Source organism: Leptodactylus fuscus, chromosome 6 (assembly GCF_031893055.1).
Source record: "Leptodactylus fuscus isolate aLepFus1 chromosome 6, aLepFus1.hap2, whole genome shotgun sequence".
NCBI lineage: Eukaryota > Metazoa > Chordata > Amphibia > Anura > Leptodactylidae > Leptodactylus > Leptodactylus fuscus.
Genome location: NC_134270.1, coordinates 133,895,215 through 133,918,435, shown reverse-complemented (window position 1 = coordinate 133,918,435; position 23,221 = coordinate 133,895,215). Strand labels below are relative to the sequence as shown.

Here is a 23,221-nt window from a genome sequence, read left to right as displayed (position 1 = left end):
GGGAACAGCAGCCAAATCCCCTGGTTGACGCAAACGTGTCCCTGTTCCCATTTAGTACAATGGGAGCATCATAAATAGCGAAAGTACAGCACTCCGCTATCTCCAGTGCTCCAACTGTAGTACAAGGGATGGAGAGAGGATAAACATCCCCTTATATCTCCTTAAATAACGTTTTGGTCAAGGCACAGCAGAGAAATGTCTGCTCCAACCAGTTATCTTAAAGACTGTCGTGGGAAGAGGAAGGCATGGCTGACACAAACAGAAAAGATCGGACGTAATAGGGCCAAAAGGAAAGGCTATGGGGAGGAATATGGGAAGATGCTGAAGTATTTTTCTGTGCGTGCTCGCTTTGTTCAGTGTTCCTTTAAGACCTTTGTAATACATCAGAGAAGACATTCAGGTATAGACAAAAGTCCAGCTGAGAGTGGTAACATCTACAAGCACCTCCACAGGGTAGACGCAAGTATCATACAAGGTAACTGTCGAACGCCTGGAGTTTATAACTTGACACGCTGTCCAGGACCCATTCACGAGTAACTACAAGACAACGGAACTTCTTCCTTATAGCTGCATGAAAGAAAAGAAAGAATTGACAGTGTGAGAATGCTGGATTGGTGGTTTAACACGGAGAGAATTTAAAGGGACATATAATAATAATAATCTTCTAATATAGGAGCTACACGATTTCTACAGGGGATCAGAAATAAAACCAAAACTTGTATACAGAAACTGGAAAGAAACCTTCTGCATCGTGTACCGGCCCGATACCCGCAATGCTCTTCATTTGCACAGTATATTAATATTACAATGGGAGCCGCTACTTTATAAGATATAAATCAGTGTAACCAGAAAGGCTTCTTTACAGTAAGAGCAGCAGATAAAAATGTATAAATGTTTACGGTGGCGGCAAATAACCTTTACCAAGGTAGCGGCTGCTGAATTATGAAAAAGCTGCTTTACCCGGAGTAACACTGATGAAATATTTCGGATCTTAGACACAATGCATTCCTCTAGTGTTACTTTACGTTTTATGCAACGTTTTAGTGCATAAGATTTCATAAAGCACAGTTTAACCATCTCAGTGTCTGTCAAACCAAGTCTGGGAAGACTCTTTCCGAAAATGAATACAAGCTATTGGCTCAGACGTTACAGTTTGAGGATATGTTTCCCAGAACGCCGCACAGTCTAAGTGAAATAAAAAGCACAATAAAAGCAGCGTTTAGGTTAAAGCAGACAACAGCAATGAATCACTCTGACACACGTGGCTTTAACGCCGCAGCCATAGAAGAAGAATGAACGATGAGGCCACCGTGGCCAGTAAAAGCTCAGCATGTTAGGATCCAGTGATCGAAAGCCTCACACAATGGGGTTTCTAAGGACATGGACTACAGGTGTTTTTAGAACTTATGCATATACATCTATTATATTGAAGTTATTTTGGCTTTACGCATCAATAGAAATCCAAAATTGCTAAGCCTATCTAAACTTTTGCACAACTTTTGATTTTTTGGCAGCATTGGAGACATTAATAAATGTTGTATATATACGTTAACAATGGATCTGGCTCAATTCTATGAAATTCAGTTTCTGTCATACCTTTATTTTTTATACCGTTTTTCTATTGCTAGTGATATCCATTTGCTAGAGTACAGCTTCCCGCTCTAGAGTAGGCTCAGAGGGTGCTGTTGCGAGGCGGACGCTGGGGCTGAATCAGCCGTGGAATCCGCCTGAATAAAGGGCAGCTCGTTTCTCTTTTCCGTGAGCTGGAGCATGCCACTCATGGAAAAAAGAAAGCTGGCGGTCTACACAGACCTCTATTGGGAGGGGGTGGATTCGGCATCAGAATCTGTCCCCTCTTGCCCCATGTGAACGAGCCCTTTGGGTGGTCACTTTAAACTCTTGTATATCAGATATTATAAAACATAGAACAGTGATGCCATATAAAGAGGAGATCCATAGGACACCAGACGTTATTCCTATGGAGATATCACCAGTTGGTTTTAGGCATATCTAGATACAGATGCTTCCAATACAAATGTCTATGTTCAACCAATGTTACCTCTGTAAAAGGCTGAACTGTGATTGTGATGATGATTTAAGACTCTCATCTTTCATATGACACAGTACCACTGCTCTAGGTGACACACATCGCCATATCCACTCGGCCTCATATAAGAGCCTCCCCTGCATACACACAATGAACAGTATTGAGAAGATTTCTGTAGCAATACGGAAACAGGGAAGGGCCTCGCTCACATCTGCGTTGGTATTCCGTCCGGGGGACTCCGCATGAGGACCGCCCCCAAACGGAATACCGAACACAACTGCAAGTGGTGTGCCAGTGAAAGCACACGGTCCCCATAGACTATAATGGGGACCTTGTTCTTGCCACCAAATCTACGCAAGGATCATGCGGACAGGAAAGTAGTTCACAATCTACTTTCCTGTCCACATGATTCATGTGAGCAGCACGCGGCAAGCACACGGACCCCATTATAGTCTATGGGGTCCGTACTGCACACTGCTTGCTATTGCGTTCAGATACCCCGAACAGAATACCAAACGCAGATGTGAAGGAAGGGTAAAGAAGAGCACCACGTTGGCTCAGAGATTAGCACTGTTACTCTGGGTTTGAATCTGATCAAGGCAACGTGGAGTTTTGCAAGTTCTCCTTGTGCTCGCTTCCGAGTACTCTGGTTTCCATCCATATGCCAAAAATATACTGATATGTACAATTGCTTCCTGTAAAACACCTTGTGGGGGTTGGGGATGGGTCCCTGTATGGCAATCCCCTACTCCATTCCCTGCAACTTATCGTTTGGAGAAAAGCACATTACAAATGGTTTTCATCATCAATAAATAAGGGACAGAAGGGGATGACATTGCAGAATTTCACAGAAAGAAGCCAAAATCTGTTAATAAAGTATAAGACAACATTTAATAATGTCACAAAAGCCACCAAAAATCAAAAGCTTAGGTACACCAAAACAGTCAATTTCATTAAAGGGGCTCTATCAGCAAAATCATGCTGATAGAGCCCCACATATGCGTGCATAGCCTTTAAAAAGGCTATTCAGGCACCGTAAAAGTTATATTAAACTACCCCCGTTTTAAAAAAAATAACCTAAAAAAGAATGTGCTCTACTTACAGATCGAGCACGCTGGGCGGGCATTCAGGGTGTGTCTTCATCTTCTTCCCCGCCTCTTCTTCCTCCGATGTCCTTCGGTCCCATCTTCTTCCAGCGCTCGCTCGCGGACAATGATATGAAAAACCGGCCTGGGCGCATGCGCAGTATCATGCGGCTTCTACTACAGCTACTGCGCATGCGCCCCGGCTATCACTGTCCGTTCGCGAGCGCTGGAGGAAGACGGGACCGGAGGAAAAAGAGGCGGGGATGAAGATGAAGGCACACCCTGAATGCCCGCCCAGGGTGCACGTTCGGTAAGTAGAGCACATTCTTTTTTAGGTTATTATTTTAAAACGGAGGGTAGTTTAATATAACATTACCGATGCCTGAATAGCCTTTTTAAAGGCTATGCACGCATAAGTGGGGCTCTATCAGCATGATTTTGCTGATAGAGCCCCTTTAAATGAAAAACATATGTTGCAAAAAACACACAGCAATGACATTTTATTCATCTCGCATACATTGTGCAGGTTTGGGGGGCTTTTTTACATGAAAATCAATATATGGTGGGGATTTTAAAATCTGCTGGATGTCAATTTTTTAGTGTGAATTTTCACTGACTATTCCAATAATAGGGGTAAAATTAGCAACAAAGCCAAGATAAAATCTGGAAAATACGCAGAGAGGACCTTTATGTTTCATTGTAGCCTAACAGGATGAAAAATCATGGCACAGGCCTAGCCTAAATGATGCATCTACCAACAGAGGGCACTGTTTTTACAATAAAAAGTCCCCCTATACTACCTCAGTGATGACTACAGGCGGCCATAGTGTTACACATTTACTTTACATCCCTGTATCATAAAAACGGAGCTCCGACCCCTGCCTAGACATGTTCTAAATTTCATCAAAACAGAATGTTGGATCGTAACTAGAGATGAGCGAACAGTGTTCTATCGAACTCATGTTCGATCGGATATTAGGCTGTTCGGCATGTTCGAATCGAATCGAACACCGCGTGGTAAAGTGCGCCATTACTCGATTCCCCTCCCACCTTCCCTGGCGCCTTTTTTGCTCCAATAACAGCGCAGGGTAGGTGGGACAGGAACTACGACACCGGTGACGTTGAAAAAAGTAGGCAAAACCCATTGGCTGCCGAAAACATGTGACCTCTAATTTAAAAGAACAGCGCCGCCCAGCTTCGCGTCATTCTGAGCTTGCAATTCACCGGGGACGGAGGTTTCCGTCCAGTTAGCTAGGGGTTAGATTCTGGGTAGGCAGGGACAGGCTAGATAGGAAGGAGAAGACAACCACAACAGCTCTTATAAGAGCTAAATTCCAGGGAGAAGCTTGTCAGTGTAACGTGGCACTAACGGGCTCAATCGCCGCAACCCAGCTTTCCCAGGATCCTGAATGGAATACACTGTCAGTGTATTCCCGTATACCCGATATATACCCCCGATACCCGTTCCAACGGTGTGCCCCCCCACCTTCACCCCAGAAATACCCTGCAAGTCCCCTAGCAATAGGATTGGGGCTATATACACCCACTATTTTTGCTACTGCCATATAGTGCCATTGTCTCACTGGGAATTCAAAGAATATATTGGGCTTACATATAACTTCAATTCCAGGGAGAAGCTTGTCAGTGTAACGTGGCACTGACGGGCTCAATCGCCGCAACCCAGCTTTCCCAGGATCCTGAATGGAACACACTGACAGTGTATTCCCGTATACCCCATATATACACCCCAAATCCCCGTTCCAACGGTGTGCCCCCCCACCTTCACCTCAGAAATACCCTGCAAGTCCCCTAGCAATAGAATTGGGGCTATATACACCCACAATTTTTGCTACTGCTATACAGTGCCATTGTCTCACTGGGAATTCAAAGAATATATGGGGGTTATGTGCACCCACAATTTTTAATACTGGTATACAGTGCCATTGTCTGACTGGGAATTCAAAGAATATATTGGGGTTATAAATACCCTCATTTCTTGCTACTGCCATATAGTGCCAGTTTCTGACTGGGAATTCAAAGAATATATTGGGGTTACGTGCACCCACAATTTTTACTACTGGTATACAGTGCCATTGTCTGACTGGGAATTCAAAGAATATATTGGGAATACAAATACCCTCATTTCTTGCTACTGCCATATAGTGCCAGTTTCTGACTGGTAATTCAAAGAATATATTGGGGTTACGTGCACCCACAATTTTTACTACTGGTATACAGTGCCATTGTCTCACTGGGAATTCAAAGAATATATGGGGGTTATGTGCACCCACAATTTTTAATACTGGTATACAGTGCCATTGTCTGACTGGGAATTCAAAGAATATATGGGGGTTATGTGCACCCACAATTTTTACTACTGGTATATAGTGCCATTGTCTGACTGGGAATTCAAAGAATATATGGGGGTTATGTGCACCCACAATTTTTACTACTGGTATACAGTGCCATTGTCTGACTGGGAATTCAAAGAATATATGGGGGTTATGTGCACCCACAATTTTTAATACTGGTATACAGTGCCATTGTCTGACTGGGAATTCAAAGAATATATGGGGGTTATGTGCACCCACAATTTTTACTACTGGTATACAGTGCCATTGTCTGACTGGGAATTCAAAGAATATATGGGGGTTATGTGCACCCACAATTTTTAATACTGGTATACAGTGCCATTGTCTGACTGGGAATTCAAAGAATATATTGGGGTTATGTGCACCCACAATTTTTAATACTGGTATACAGTGCCATTGTCTGACTGGGAATTCAAAGAATATATGGGGGTTATGTGCACCCACAATTTTTACTACTGGTATACAGTGCCATTGTCTGACTGGGAATTCAAAGAATATATGGGGGTTATGTGCACCCACAATTTTTAATACTGGTATACAGTGCCATTGTCTGACTGGGAATTCAAAGAATATATGGGGGTTATGTGCACCCACAATTTTTACTACTGGTATACAGTGCCATTGTCTGACTGGGAATTCAAAGAATATATGGGGGTTATGTGCACCCACAATTTTTAATACTGGTATACAGTGCCATTGTCTGACTGGGAATTCAAAGAATATATTGGGGTTATGTGCACCCACAATTTTTAATACTGGTATACAGTGCCATTGTCTGACTGGGAATTCAAAGAATATATGGGGGTTATGTGCACCCACAATTTTTAATACTGGTATACAGTGCCATTGTCTGACTGGGAATTCAAAGAATATATGGGGGTTATGTGCACCCACAATTTTTAATACTGGTATACAGTGCCATTGTCTGACTGGGAATTCAAAGAATATATTGGGGTTATGTGCACCCACAATTTTTAATACTGGTATACAGTGCCATTGTCTCACTGGGAATTCCACAAATAATTTGGGGATTCATTCACCCTACATCTCAGGCTCTTGCCATATTCACCCAGGTTGTCAGTGCTGCACCAGCTCGTTCCCAGACAGCTCGGCCCGAAAAACACGTTACCTATATAGAGGATTTGGACAATGAAGACAACATGTTCTAAATCTAATGTCTGCACCTTCTCCAGAATTAAAATAAAGGCAGTGTTTAACTTTCAAATAGCACTGCACAAAGGAAGAGCTTATCAGCTTGTCTCATGACATGCTACTGAAAAGTTTCATTTGTGTATCTTAATGTAAATATAGTTGTATAAGCTTTTTGGGTTTTAGGCACTGCCAAGTTATTTATTACCACCCGCTCCCTTATAATGATGATGACGCCAAAGTCACTGTGGGTGTTCAGAGCTCACAGCTTTGGGTGACATTTGTCTTGCTCTCTGTCGGTACCAGCTGTCTTTTTGGATACCGTAAAGTTATGTTGACTTTATTAACAGCTATAGAAGCTTTAGCCAGGTTGTGACGGTGTGTAACCCTAACAACACTAAGTGGGATACACATTAATAGTCAGTCTATGTACGCTAAACGTATCACTGAAGTAATTTTTTTTCCCTCTCCCCTAATATAAGAAAGGAACAGACATTAGACCTAGACCGGGGTTCGAGGCTTGAAAAAATCCAGTATTATTTGTTCTTCATGATGTGAAATATGTGTTGAAAAGCAACCCAAGATGAAGTCAGCCATGTGTGCCAGTGTGTTACTTGGCATGCCTTTGCTGGCCCCAACTGTAAGGGTCACTCTCCATTTCCTCCATTTTCCACTCCCCTTCACACCATTTGTGGTGAAGCAATGGGATGCACTGAAGTGCACCCTCTAGCCTCGTGTGGGATAGGGACATCAGATGCCACTCCAACCCCCTCGTCTTCCTCCGCCAGCCAACGGTGCGAAGATGAGAGGAGTGTGCTCTGAATGTTTTCTGTCTAGCAGAGGCTAGTTCTCACTTACGAAAATGGCCCCACTTTGACCTGTATATCAGGCACAATGGTGTAGGTTTCAAAGAAACATGGCACCAACAAGTTGGAAAACGTGGGCCATGCGTGGACCGTGTTTGAGTCTGGCAAGCTCCAGATCTGCTACCAGGTTCCAGCCATTATCACAGGCGCAAAAATGCCAGGCCCCAGGTGTAGCAGGGAAAAAAAAATGCCATCTCAGCCAGGATGGCATCCCTGACCTCGGAGGCACTGTGCTGTCTGTCCCCCAAGCTGATCAGTTTCAGCACGGCCTGCTGACATCTCCCCATGCCAGTGTTACAGTGTTTTCCGCTAGTAGCTGGGGTGGAGGTTGCAGCTTCGTAGGGTTTCAGTCTACTCCTGCCATGAATTTTGGCCTGGGAGAGGAGATAGGCCACCCCAGTTTGCACCCGGGGAACAGACTCCACCACATTCACCCTGCCTGTCATTAAAGATAAGCACTGCAGCATCCCTGACCACAGGCGCTTGTCCATGTGTCGGTGGTCAAGTGGACCTTGCAGCAAAGCGCAGAGCTCTGGGCCCGACTGATGTTATGGGACACATGCAGGCGCAAGGCAGAGACAGCACACCAAGAGAAGTAGTAACGGCTAGGCCCAGCATAGGGAGGTGCCCCAGCTGCCATCTGCTGACGGAAGGCCTGGGTCTCCAGAAGCATAAACAAACACCAACATCTCCAGGGCCAGCAGTTTATCGATGAGGCTGTTACAGGCTTGGGCATGGGGGTGGGTTGTATTGTACTTCTGCCTGCAATGAAAAGCTTGGGAAATGTGGAGTGGCTGGGAAGAGGCGCATGATGGTGCAGGCCAAAAGGGCGCATGAGGGTGAACTCCCCAATGTGTCAGAGATAGGTGTGTAGGTGTCCTTGCATCATATACTTGCACCATATTTGGCTTTGGAAGTTAATTTTGTGCCAAAAAGTGGTTAAGACAGCGATCCCTCAGCTACTCCCGTTACACTGTCTATTGAAGTTACCATCTGTGGAAGTGGACCACCATTTCTAAGATCCCAAAGGAAGCAGGCAAGAGATGTGCAGTTCAGAAAAAAAGATGAGAAAATAAGTTTAGGCTGTAGAGCACAGAGGGATCGGAAAGGACAGAGCTGGTGTCGGCCAGGTATTCCCACAACATGCGCCTATACTTGTCCCTCCTGGTGACACTAGGCCCCTGAGTGGCAGTAATTTGTCCAGGGGGGCCATTAACGTGTTCCAGACCTAGGAATAAGTCTTCCAACAGGGTAGAGTTTTGCATGCCTTTGCTTCTACCCACTGTTTTTGCTGCTTAGCTTCCCTCCACATCTACTCTGCTTTCACCCCTAAACATCACCCCAGTTTATGCCTTTGCTTCTACCCAGGTTTTTTGTTGATTTAGCTTCCCTCTACATCTACACTGCTTTAGCCCCTAGACATCACCCCTGTCCATGTGGGGTCGGTGGCCTCGTCATCCACCAACTCCTCTTCCAATTGCGCACTGCCCCCTTACTGCAAACCGCACATGACCACAGCTTGCCTTGATGGCAACTGTGTCTCATGATCCCCACTTAGGTCCAGACAAGTCGGTGGCGGGTCCAAAACCCCAAAATTGGAAGGAAATGGCAGATGCTGCAGTATTTCTAACACCTGTTCCTGGTGCTCGGGCCTGGTCTGTGTTGTACCCTGCACCCTGCTTAACGCATCTGCCATATCCGAAGTTGTGCTGAGCGCATGCTAATGTTTCGTGTCCAGTGCAATGGATGGGATGGGATTTCACATAAGTCTGCCACCCATGGCCACTCATGGTTGAGCAACTGAGGGAGTTGACTTTGACGAACCCGAGGGTTTTGGAGTTGGAACTACATCAAAGGTCTGTGCTGCTCACACACTCTGCTCAACACATGATATGTTTAGTGCCAGCAGTGTGGAGACGTCGCACAACAGCCGTTGTTCCAGCAGGTACAGGCGTTGTAGGAGTGCATAGAGGCTAGCAGCGGCAACTATACACTTTAAAAACTATCCGCACAAGCACCACACTTTCACCAGTAGCTCAGGAACATTGGGGTACCTTTTTCAAAAGATTAGCAGCAATGAGTTAAAAACGTGGCCCAGGCATGGAATATGTTGCAGGCTGCCAAGCTACAGAGCCAATCCCAGGTTACGGCCATTATCACACATGACAACATGCCTGGGCCCAGGTGCAGTGGCAAAAACCACATTGCCGTCTCATCGAGGATGGCATGACTCACTTTGTAGGCAGTGTGCTGTCTGGCCCCCAAGCTGATGAGCTTCAGCACGGCCCGCTGACGTCTCCCCACACCAGTGTTGCAGCGTTTCCAGCTCGTAGCTGGGGTCAATTTAACAGCGGAGGAGGGTGGTGTTTCAGCCCTCCTCCCAGGAATGTTGTGTGGGGAGACAAGTCAGGCCACCACATTTTGCGACCCGGTCCACGCCTCAACTACATTCAACCACTGTGCCCAAATTGAAAGTTAGCGTCCCTGTCCGCATGCACTTGTCCATTCGTAACTGGTCACATGGAACTTTAGGGCTAAGCGCTGAATTTAGGGACCGCCTCATGTTTGGGGGAAAGTGCTGGTGTGGACGGCACAGTGCGGTGGCGCAGTAGACACTCTGCCCAAAAAGGGCAGAGTGTCCCCCAGCCGGGATTCCAACATCTCCTGGGCCAGATTTCTTGAGATGAGGCCGTTGAAGCCTTGGGCATGTGGGTGGGTTGCGCTGTACTTTAGCATGAAATGAAAGGCTTGGGAGATGGGGAGTTGCTGGGAAGAGGCGCATGATGGCGCGGGCAAAAGGAGAAATGGCAGGAAAAGGTGAGGATAAGGGTGAACTCCCCAAAGTGTCAGAGGCAGATGTGGAGGTGTCCTGGCTCCTGGTCTGGACTGCAGCGCCAGCCCTGTCAACAGTGGAAGAGGCAGTGGCCGCCAGGCCAAACGACGATTATCCTGCGCTTGCTCTCACCCACTGAGCCCAGGGCTTGCCTTCCAAATGATGGCACCCGCAAGAGGTGGTGAGATTCCTCTCCGCAGATCTCCAAACCATCTTGGACTTGCAAATTGCACTAAATTTGTCATGTAACTGACATGTATATGATGAGTCTATCCATTGTCTGTTCATTTTGGTGAAAGTCAGCCTGTCAGCTGACAGACAGCTGTGCTTGTCAGTGATGATGTCACCGGCTGCTTGTACCCCCAGTTTTTGCTGCTTAGCTTGCCTCCACATCCACACTGCTTTTGCCCCTACACATCACCCCTATCCATGCCTGTGCCTCTAGCCATAAGTCTGCCACCCATGGAAACTCATGGTGCAGAAAGTGAGGGAGCTGACTCTGAGGAACCCTTGGGTTTTGTAGCTGGTACTCCATCAAAGGTCTCTGCTGCTCACACACCCTGCTGAACATACGGTATCTAGGGTTAGAGCGTGTGGTGACCTCGCACAACAGTAGGTGCTTCAGGCAGATGTAGGCCTTGCTGGAGTGTACTGCGGCTAGCTCCAGGTACTGTAGACTTGGGAAAGTGGGTGTCCAAGTGCCGCACTTTCACCCTTAGCTCAGCTAATTTGGGGTATGTTTTTAAAAATCATTGCACCACTACATTGAACATGTGGGCCAGGCATGGAACGTGTTGGAGGCTGGCAAGCTCCAGAGCCCTCCAACAAGCTAAAAAACCTGGCCCCAGGGGCAGCGGGGATAAACAAATTGCCATCTCATCCAGGATGGCATCCCTGACCTCAGAGGCAATGTGCTGTCCGTCTCCCAAGCTGATGAGCTTCAGCCCAGCCTGCTGACGTCTCCCCACACCAGTGTTGCAGCGTTTTCAGCTCGTAGCTGGGGTCAATCTAACAGCGGAGGAGGAGGAGGGTGGTGTTTCAGCCCTCCTCCCAGGAATGTTTTGTGGGGAAACAAGTCAGGAAAATTCTTGAAACGGGAGAGTTTTGCATCTTTGCCCTTGCTGCCTATGGACATCCCTTTGCCTCTAGCCACCATTTTCCCTGCTTTGCTTGCCTCCACATCCACACTGCTTTTGCCCCTAGACATCACCCCAGTCCATGCCTTAGCTTGTACCCCCAGTTTTTCCTGCTTAGCTTGCCTCCACATCCACACTGCTTTTGCCCCTAGACATCACCCCAGTCCATGCCTTAGCTTGTACCCCCAGTTTTTCCTGCTTAGCTTGCCTCCACATCCACACTGCTTTTGCCCCTAGACATCACCCCAGTCCATGCCTTAGCTTGTACCCCCAGTTTTTCCTGCTTAGCTTGCCTCCACATCCACACTGCTTTTGCCCCTAGACATCACCCCAGTCCATGCCTTAGCTTGTACCCCCAGTTTTTCCTGCTTAGCTTGCCTCCACATCCACACTGCTTTTGCCCCTAGACATCACCCCAGTCCATGCCTTAGCTTGTACCCCCAGTTTTTCCTGCTTAGCTTGCCTCCACATCCACACTGCTTTTGCCCCTAGACATCATCCCTATCCATGCCTCTTCCCCTAGCCATAACTCTGCCACCCCTGGAAACTCATGGTGCAGAAACTTTGGTTGCTGACTTTGAGGAACCCTTGGGTTTTGTAGATGGAACTCCATCAAAGGTCTGTGCAGCTCACACACCCTGCTCAAGATATGGTATTGTAGGGTTTCAGCGTGTGTGAATGACGGACAACAGCCTGTGTTTGGACAGATGTAGGCCTTGCTAGAGTGTTTTTAGGCTAGCAGCGACTCCTGTGCACTTGCAAAAGTGGGCGCACAAGCGCCGCATTTTCAACAGTAGCTTCGGTACATTTGGGTATGTTTTTAAAAAACTTTGCACCACTAGGTTAGACGTGGGCCAAACATGGAACGTGTTGGAGGCTGGCAAGCTCCAGAGCCGCTACCAGGTTCCAGCCATTATCACAGGCGTAAAAATGCCAGGCCCCAGGTGTAGCAGGGAAAAAAAAATGCCATCTCAGCCAGGATGGCATCCCTGACCTCGGAGGCACTGTGCTGTCTGTCCCCCAAGCTGATGAGCTTCAGCACCGCCTGCTGACGTCTCCCCACACCAGTGTTTTAGCGTTTGCCGCTAGTAGCTGTGGTGGAGGTTGCAGCGTCGTAGGGTTTCAGTCTACTCCTGCCATGAATTTTGGCCTGGGAGAGGAGATAGGCCACCCCAGTTTGCACCCGGGGAACAGACTCCACCACATTCACCCTGCCTGTCATTAAAGATAAGCACTGCAGCATCCCTGACCACAGGCGCTTGTCCAAGTGTCGGTGGTCAAGTGGACCTTGCAGCAAAGCGCGGAACTAAGGGCCCACCTGATGTTGAGTGACACGTGCTGGTGCAAGGCGGGGACGCCACACCGGGAGAAGTTGAGACGGCTAGGGACGGCATAGTGAGGTGCCACAGTTGCCATCAGGTCCGGGAAGGCGGGAGTTTCAACAAGCCGGAACGCCAACCTCTCCTGGGCCAGCAGTTTAGCGATGTTGGCGTTCTAGGCTTGCGTGGGTGGGTGGTTAGCGGTGTATTTCTGCCGGCGCTCCAATGTCTGAGAGATGGTGGGTTGTTGTAAAGAAGCGCCTGATGGTGCCTTTGATGGTGCAGGAGAAGGAGATAAGACAGAAACAGGGGAGGATGAGGGAGAAGTCAACAAAGTGGCGGAGGCAGATGAAGTGATGTCCTGGCTCGTCCTCTGGAGTGCATCGCCAGCACTGTGAGCAGAGGCAGTGGCATGAACGGCGGGCGACGTTTGTCCTGCCGTTGCTGCCTGCCACTGATTCCATTGCTTGGATTCCAAATGACGGTGCATTGAAGTGGTGGACAGGTTGCTCTTCTCAGGGCCCCTACTCGATTTCGAGAGGCAAATTGTGTAGACGACACTATATCTGTCCTCGGCGCATTCCTTGAAAAAACTCTACACCTTCAAGAAACGTGCCCTCGATGGGGGAGTTTTTCTGGGCTGGGTACAAAAGGGAACATCTTCGGACATTCCGGGTCTGGCCTGGCTTCGGCAAAGCAGCTGACCTCTGCCTCTGGACATGTCTCTGCCTCTAGCTACCCTTTTTGGTGCTGCACCTGCCTCAACATCCACACTACTTTCCCAGCTTGACATCTGCCTTGTCCAGGTGGGGTCGGTGTCCTCGTCGTCCACCACCTCCTCTTCCAACTCCTGTCTCGCCTCCTCCTCCTGCACAATGCGCATGTCAACTGGCTGCCCTGACAGCAACTGCGTCTCATCGTCGTCGATGAGGGTGGGTTGCTGGTCATCCGCCACCAAATCGACCGGAGATGGAATGGAGGAGACTCTAGTGTTTGAGCATCTGGACACAGATACTCGTCTGTTAGGTCCGTGGAATCGCGAAATGGAGGGGCAGGTTGCGGTACAGTCAAAGGAAGGGAGAACAGCTCTGGGGAGCAGGGACAGTTGGGGTTATTGTTCTGGGAAGATTGGGAATTTTGGGTGGAAGGAGGACAAGACTGTTGGGTAAGAGGAGGTAGAGGCTGACTGGCTGGTGGACAATGTGCTTTAAGCGTTATCCGACAGCCATTGCAAGACCTGTTCCTGGTTCTCGGGCCTACTAATCTTTGTACCATTCAGCCTAGTTAATGTGGAACTTTTGTGCAAAGCGCAGAACTTAGGGCCCGCCTGATGTTAAGGGACACACGCTGGTACAAGGCTCAACTCACCCTAAGTGCCAAAAACACTGCTGGTGCAAGGCTCTACTCATGCCAAGGGCCTCAATCTCTGCTGGTAGCTCAGCTTAAGGTCCTGTAACTTTGTTTGGAAGGGCTCATGTTAAGGGCTAGAAAAGTGAATTTTGGAAGGTCTTACCACATCTCTCACACACACACACACACACACACACACACACACACACACACACACTCAAAATGACAGTTAAGGGTGAGGGCTTTTGGAATTCCCATTGCCTATTCCATTTGTGGTTGTCATGGGGAACGTGATTTAAAGGGGTGGTTGTTACTGTTTGTTGAGCTTAAATTGGGGTTTGTGTCCATCCATTTGGGGAGTAAAGAAGGTTTCCAGGTATTTTCCCACTTTGATAGAGGTTTTTTTGAATGTGGAAAGTGTGTAGTTGTTAGGCAGTGATGTTGGGGTAATAGAGGGTCTTTGGTGTGTTAGATGCCCCCAGACATGCTTCCCCTGCTGTCCCAGTGTCATTCCAGAGGTGTTGGCATCATTTCCTGGGGTGTCATAGTGGACTTGGTGACCCTCCAGACACGGATTTGGGTTTCCCCCTTAACGAGTATCTGTTCCCCATAGACTATAATGGGGTTCGAAACCTGTTCGAACACACGAACATTGAGCGGCTGTTCGAATCGAATTTCGAACCTCGAACATTTTAGTGTTCGCTCATCTCTAATCGTAACACAACATGGTGCTAAAGGTGGATATTCAGTAATTTCACAATATGCAAATGAGCAATTATAAACCAGTTGTATATAGAACAGAGTGCGCTGTAGCCTCAGTGTTAATATATATCATACCTGCATAGTCTGTCTCATTATCCGGCTGCACAACCATCAGAGATGTTGTCCCCTGCAAAAAGAAAAAAAAGGTTTTTTTGTGTTTTCTTCTAGGTCAGAAACTAATTATAAAGAAGCGACATCAATGTCAGTGCAATTTGGCAGAATGCAATCATATCTTATCGTGAGAGACCTACTTGCTTTAGGACAATGTTCTACTGGAATGACCCCCATGGATCCACCCAGCAGAGCAATTTGGTAGAGGCATGTTGGCAAACCTCCATATGGGATAGAGTGGTTCCAACTATTGGACAAAATGTTACAGTCGACAAAAGTTCTCTATCGGGGCGCGCATGGGTAATATAAGGAGGCCTATAACATTACTCTCCACTGATATTCTCCTTGTCATATCATCCAGCTATTGAACTTGTATGATTTCCAAAAAGTAATATAAAAAACAAAATAATTTAGACTACATTGCTTAGTTTGATCATGACCCACCAGATAAAGCTGACCATACCCGTGGTCATATCTTGGCATGGTACAACAGTTGTGTGTCCTGTGTATGGTAAACCGCTGAATGCTTCTGATTATCAGAAATGTACAAGATGGAGTAGAAAACAATGTTCTTGTGGTCTGTAAATGGAAGATGTCTCACTAAAGGTACTACTGAACAGGTGTCTAAGGGGTCAAGCCACAATGAACGTTATGACCAATCCGCAGGTTTGGGGATAAGGGTCTCATCACCGGCCCCACTGTTTGATGACTAGAATAAGGCTTTTGAGGCCCTGTTAGCCGTAGGACTTCGTATGATAGTTAATCCAACCTACACTTCCCCTTCTCTGGAATCAGCCATGACAGAAGGTGGCCGGTTTAGCTATTGCACTGAGCCAAACTACCAGCCTCTGATAAAGGTGTCACTAGAGTCGCATGTCAACACAGGAAAGGGAACGTTTTAAATGGAAAACATAAGAATCTATGAAGATTCCTTCCTCCAACACCCCGCCAGGCATCAAACCATCTTAACTCCCAACAAGTCAAGTTGTTCCCCACACTATCGAAGCTATAAGTCAGAAATCACAAAATGCATCAATCTGCTATGAGAAAGTGAACAGAAACATGAGCGTCTCCTTCTGCATTATTCATATATATAGTTTTCATCTTGGGAAAGAGTCTACCACCTAGTGATGTCTTGACAGCAAGTCTGTAGAGAAAGTAGGCCTGGTGAGGATGATGAAAGAGCCGCAGCCATAATTACGTGTGGACATCTTTCCAATGTCACACTGGGTGGGCCGAGGAACCCTTCCGTTATATTCTATTTCTCTGGGAAAATCTGTCCCTGGCACTCGCTGAGCTAGTGTTTTTGGACGATTCCCAGTTTTCTCCAGCAAATCAAACTTACATTATAATCAAATCAAATGAAAGGTTAGGTAGTATGTTTGCTCATAAAGCGGAAAGGGGAGATGTGTTCATAGAAGGGACTGGCATCCGTCCTTGCGCTGGTACGTAAGCTATCCACAGATAACCCAGATGGGTTTATGAAGATGAGGAATGCTGTGTGTATATAAAGGGGTGCCAGCTGGCTGCAGTGAATGGAGGAGTCTGTTGAATCGCCCTGTGGACTGCAAGGTTAATACCCATGTACTAAAACTGCTTGGGACGAGGATTATTAAGGATCCAAATTCGTCTTGTCATATTGATGTCTTTTTGCCACAATTTTACATCAAAAATTGTCATAACCTGATTGTTAATGTCGTCCAAAGCTTCCATGAATACCACCATTACCCTGGCGTAAGTGTAACAACCTAGCTGATGGGCGGCCTCAATCTTTGGGCCTGACATTTCAAGTATTGATAAGTGAATACAGCATAGTCACCAAGACTTGCCTAGGTAAAATAGGGGCACAGACCACTTTAGGTCAGGGATTTTACTTTTGTTCTAGGACAAGTTGAATTTGCCAAACCAGGTTTTTTGGTGCAAAAGTGGTGCAATTTTTAGTGCAAAACCATTTACATAAAATTTGGTGGTGGATTACGGCAGGTTAGGGAATGGACTCCATTGCCTGACAGCTTTATTAGGACTCAGACCCAGTTCACATCTGCGTTTGGTATATCCGGTTGGGACACTGACGTAGACTCAGTCTTAGCAAAAACATTGTATAATAGTGACAGTTTAATTCACAATAAAAATTTCACAATAAATCCATATTGCATAGTTAAAATATCTAGCTTGCTCCTGTGTAAAATTTCTGGAAGTTTCTAAGGTTCCCAATTTCCTTTTCATCCATGTAAAATGGCAACCATCATGACAGTCTACTCTATGTACATTCAGCTTTGCCAGCCTAAGACACTCCCCCCGTATTCTCAGACGGACCAGCCAAGACCAGTGTGAACTCAATACTCCAAGAAACTGGAAGTCATTTTATGGAGATGAAGGGGGGACTGGAAATCGGAAGAATTTTTCCAAAAAGAGGGGCACCAGGTATTTTAACTATGCAAAATAATTTTTTTGTGAATTTATTCTGTGAACTGGACAATCAGTTTAAAAAAAAATATTGAAAAAAAATTAAAATCAAAACAAAAAAACCCTAAACATTGGTCCCCAACACTGGCTATGTTGTATTCCACAACTGTGAAGTGCCCTTATCTTAAAGGGGTTGTCCCATCACAAGGATCCTATCTATACTGCTGGTTTATCTGGATTTAAAATTTTTCCTAAATGCATTGATTTATCAAAACTGCTTTGTTTAGCCGCTATCTTAATTTATTCACTTCATTGTTTACACTCCGTTTCTATGGCCCTTGGGATTATCTGCTCATTTGTCAAGTGATGTAGCTGCCTGCTCAAAGGGGGGAGGGGCTGGGGGCAGCTCTGAGCTGTTTGTGTCTTTTAAGTAGCCGAGCTTCTCAGAGAGCTCCAGGATTTGTGAGCTCTTATCAGTTGGTTTGATTGAATTTGGCTGATAAGGGCTGAGATAGGGAGTCCGTTACCTCTGTATGTAATGCAAACTGTCTCAAATCCAGCTCTGCTACATCAGCTTCACACTGTGGTAATTCATTGACAACCAATCCCGTGCAAATGAAATCCCGCCCACCTATGTGCCGAGAAAAGCAGGAAGTGAAGAGAGCACAACAGCCTGCAGATTAGTGAACAAGCGTCATGGGAATACCCCTTTAAGACATCTTTTGCTACGATCCATAAGTACACCTGGAGAGTGTACAGCATATCTACAAGGCGGCATTGTTTTTTCCGTGTTTGTAAATCATGACAAGGTTAATGGCACCATTAGGAGGTTTAATTAGAATGTTGTTAAACAGAACAAATTGGTATGCTGAGTTTTCTTCCACCTTCTAAGCACTAAGAAGTTTGCTAATTATCTCACTTAGCTATTTGGTGGTATACAAGGAGAATACAGCTTTCTCTTATGTTACACAGTCAGACAGTCCTGGATTCCCCCACGTTCCAAACGTTGCAGAAGAGTCTACTATACACACCTTATAAACCTGCCCAGAAATTCTTCTAGCTTAACAGTATTAGTTGTAAAGTCAATACTAAATGTCTCTGTGGTTATCTGAGAGATGATTATTTTGGGATGACTATGAGTGCCTATGGGCGACTACACAACTGGGGGAAGCAGTTATAGATTCCCAAAGGAGGGATCACCATGTGTAAGCCTAATACAATGCTTAATATCCTTTAGTTTGTTAATATATACAGGTCTATCTATGCAGGAATACATTCAAGTCCACCTAAATACAGATAATTCTGACCACTAGCTTGCATTCTCTCAGAACCGTTCTTGCGGGCAAACTTTTTTTTTTTATATTTTTTCTCACATGACCATATGAGGGATTTTTTTTTTTTGCAGGACAATTTGTATTTTTTTAAAGACACCATTTAATCATCCATATATAACAGGTAAAATTATGGAATTGTAAAAAAATATATACATATTTGTGGGTTGAAAAAGGAAAAAAAAAAATACATCACTTTCCTATTTCCATGTATGGAATTTTTTTGAGGACTCATTTTTTGTAAGACAAGCTGTTGTCTTTTTAATACTATTTTGGTGTGAGATAGCAAGGTCTTGGGGAGGAGGTCTGAGGAGTTGAACTGCACCAGTAGCTGCCTGTGGCTATTTCAGTTATAATAAAGCCAAGACCCATCATGTATGGAGAGTTGACCAAACATTATTACGTACATGTAGATTAAACATTGGGAAGGAGTCGACGAGGTTGCTATGGTGGTCTGTGATGGTCTTTGTTTCCACTTCTCCAGCAATTATGTGCCGCACATCCATGTGACCACTGCCGCCAGTCATTGGCCTTGTGCTGGACATACTAGCATCATTGCTGGGGCCAGTGACTGTAGTCACAGGAAGAAAGACAAGGACCACCAGAACATCTGTGATGGAGCTGTGGACAACTTGAGCAAGGCTGTGGAGTTGGTAGGCCAGACCACTGACCTTAATTCCTCTATTTTACCACAGCCTGACTCAGACTTCTTTATAAAAGGGCTGGCATCCAGGGTTTGTCTACCGAATCATTAAAAAGCTAACGACTGAATTGCTATGAAAGTAAATGTGTAATAAACTATGCATTTAATTATTTATACAATATCAATAATTGAATAGAAAATTCTAATTAATCATTTTATCTTGAGATTGGTATTTTTTTTTTTTGGAGTCAGTAACGTTTTTCCAATGCCACCCAAAATTGGTCCTGACTTTTGACTCCACGGCCATGCATGCGAGTCCCAGTGGTTAACGTCTGCACAAATTTCTACACAGCCAAAATGGTGCACATAAAGTGGCAGTGTCAGTACTGGAGATATGACAAGAATACTCTTACCGATTTATGTGCAAACTGTGATGGGTGGTGGGCCACAGATGCCCCACACAGCGACACCATCCACTCCAAATCATCTGTAAGTAAAGATCATATAGGCCAATGAAGGAGTTTTACAAAAAGACATTTTTAATACAGTTTTGAGAAGAAACTTAGGATCTAAAATTAATTCTTCAATATTAAAATGACAAAACTTACCTCTGGTCATATCTTTGAAAGACCCAAGGCAGCAAACCTCAAACTCAGCTAGAAGCTAAGAAGAGACAAAGACAGTTCTGTAATCAATCAGTAATGTTTAGCCATATGTCAGTATAGCATGAAGGAAAGCTTAATTGTGATATAGCTGGCCTACAATGACCAGATACATGGGATACATTAATATCATTAACTTTTAGAGTGCCAGAAATTTCGCAATGTCCAATATATGAAAAGGGTTCAGATGCATACACACTATAATACCAAATACAATAACCATGACTAACCAATACAGTAGAAGAGAGGACCCTGTCTCTGAGGGCTTACAGTCTACAAGGGATGGGGAAAGAAACAGCAGGTGAGGGCACAAACTGTCCAGCCGGATACGCATGGCCATTTTAATCATAGGACCCTATGGTAGCAACGGCCCCTCTGCCAACCAGACTTGAGCGGGACAGTCCTGTATTTCAGGTGCTGTCTCACTGTTCTGAGGAGGCACATAAAGTGGATTACAACCATCAAGCATAGAGCTGTATATATAATATACATCTATGGCCCCTGAGTGGACATTATATAGGGGGCCACTTCTTGACAGGACATTACATTCTTTTGGTGGGGGGTGAGGTCACATGAAGAAAACCTTTAACCACTAAAGTATCAAAATGGTCCTGGTTGTGTGCTGGTAATCAAATTATTGTAGGGTATAGGCATTAATGAAGAGATGGGTACCGACTGTACCGATGTCCTAGGTAGGGAGTTCCAGAAATCATTCATGACTATGACTGAAGAACCGACAAGAGAAGACTAAAGAATATATCAGAGATGTAAGGAGGAGGCAGGTAGCAGACAGCCTTGTCACATTGCTAATATACTGAATTGACTTATTTTTGTTGAGGGGAGAGGAAATACAAGGCATGTATTCAAGGAGGAGGGCAGTAAGGAAGTTGTATGGACTTGGATGACCGGGTGGAATTAAAAGTTACCACAAAGCAGGTGACTTGTAGTAAGTACAAGTACTTGTAAGGTCAAGCACAAGGGGCTGAGGGAGGAGGATAATGAGATCTGTTTTAGGAGGATATTGCAGACACTCTATATAGCAGAACTGGTGCAGTGAATTCCATAGTCAATGGATGGGAAGCCAACTGAAGGCCTTACAGACAGTATGAAGATGTCATCTCCCACAAAAGCAGTTTACAAGTGTAAAACCCTTTTAATGTTGGTTAATTTGATAATTATGACTCGTCAATATGTTACATGGCATAATTTAATACTACAATTTTCCTATAGTGACCTCTCAACGGGTCAGATCCCAAATGCTTCCCAAACCATACTGCTGTAATGGGAGCAGTAACATGACCCAGAATGCAACGCCACCGATTTGTCTACAGACACCAATGATGTATGTATATGTTGAAAATGTCATTCACACCTAATGGGATGGCATTTGGTGGCCATTCTAGAGAAGACTCGGAGCACTTGCAGATTTCTGTAGGCCAATCTGGTGAACTGGGCTCACCCTAGAGAACTTGCAAGCCGATTTGCGTGTATTCAGAAAAGCCTAACTCTCTCACCATTGTTTCATCAGTTTGGGGCCACAATGGTATGTTTTTACTCCAATTAAAACCCCTACAGAACACTATTATTGGCTGAGGAGGTAGTTCATATTGTCATAGATTGCATAGACCGAAAGCTTCTCTGCTGGACTCTGTGCCAATGCTGCTGTGATCACAGGACTTTATCAACTAGAAGGCTCCCTCTACAGACATCAATGTAGCTTCCAAGTCCCTGGGTAAGATATTAAGGTTAATTGTCCTACAGCTCTCACAAAAGAAGAAGTAAAGGATTGCAGTAATTTAGCTCTTATCCTATTTTACCACATACCGAAATGAAAAATTGAAAGTAAATGAAGCTAATAAAAAGCACCGAAAACCCATTTATTAATTCTAGCTTATGAACGTGAAGTATCCCAAAGTTTTCCTTAAATGAATCATAAGTGAAATTAACCGATTCAAGGCTGCTCCTCGAGTGATTTTACCTACTACCTACCGATCCTACAAGACTGCAGCATCTCAGGGATGCCAGACGCTGCAGAGGTTAAGTCTACAGTCTTAAGATATAGTCAGATAGGAAGGCACATTCTACGCAGACCTGTCTGGCGCCTGAAGTGTGTGACAGGCTACTTTTGGCACAATAATGCCTGCATCTCCTTTCCTTCCTCTCAAGGCAATAGTCTAGTGTCTTGCTGACAGCGAAACAACCCAAGTAGAAGCCTGTGATAGCAGTAAAAACGTTAAGAGCGCTCTCCGCATTAGTAATTACCAGTAATTATGGGGTTTACTCAAATATTAGGCTCATCTATTTTTTTCTCTCTATTACTTAAGTCAGCAGCATGTGATAATACGATCACAATCCACCCGCTGTCTCCACCATATACTCAGCTGTCCTCCTCTGCGCATAATTAAGGTGGAAGCCGCATTCAGAATCCTGGTCACGTTTTAATGAGGAAGAGCAGAGGTTGAGAGCCTTGTGAAATGTCACCAGGAGCTGAGGGGCTATTTGCAACCTCATTAAGTGCATCTAGAGGATCATTGTACTATGTAAAAATACAGATTGCATTTACAACACCGTCATGAATAATGGAGAGATTTCCGACAGAAACCCAATCCTCATCCTACAGTTTCCTGAAACTTTTCACCTGATCTCCGCTTGCCACCGCGCACTACAATCAAGTCGGCAAGTCACTTGATTTCCCAAAAGGAACATAATATTCTCCAAGAAGGAAAAGTTTTTAGGAGTTTTTACTTTTACACAATCGAGGACCAAGAAACCTATTTATGGATGAAAGCCTCCCCTTTGGTTAATGCTTGATCTCTACATCTTCACAATACAATGGAGTACGGACTTTCCTTACTAACAGCTGAGAGGGTTGCTGGGGAGGATGTTACAGCCTGTTTTATACTAAAAATGAAGTTAGATAGGATAATAAACACCCTCCAACACAATAGTAGGAAAAAGAAAACAAAAAGGAGTTACACTTTAAACTCCAATAGATCCTTAAGAATCAGGTGTTAGAGTCTCAAATCAACCTGACACGTTCCCTTTAAAAATCCAGGTGTCCATTTTGTTTAGCAAGAAGAATAGTGAGTCAGATGCCACTAATCTGGTTGCCCAAAAAATATGGAAAATAAGTAGGGCACAGGCTAAAC

At 45.2% G+C, this 23,221-nt stretch overlaps 1 protein-coding gene across 1 annotated transcript in view; it reads right to left on the bottom strand.

The window, feature by feature from the left end:
• Positions 1–436: 436 nt before the first annotated feature.
• BRCA1 (BRCA1 DNA repair associated) overlaps positions 437–23,221 on the bottom strand; it is a 104,919-nt gene continuing 82,134 nt past the window's right edge. The window contains exons 20-23 of the mRNA XM_075277288.1: positions 20,019–20,073; positions 19,824–19,897; positions 14,995–15,046; positions 437–567 (exon numbers count right to left, since the gene is read on the bottom strand). Of these exons, the coding sequence (XP_075133389.1) occupies positions 467–567; positions 14,995–15,046; positions 19,824–19,897; positions 20,019–20,073 (282 nt within the window). The 3' untranslated portion in view covers positions 437–466. The remainder of the gene's footprint in view (positions 568–14,994; positions 15,047–19,823; positions 19,898–20,018; positions 20,074–23,221) is intronic.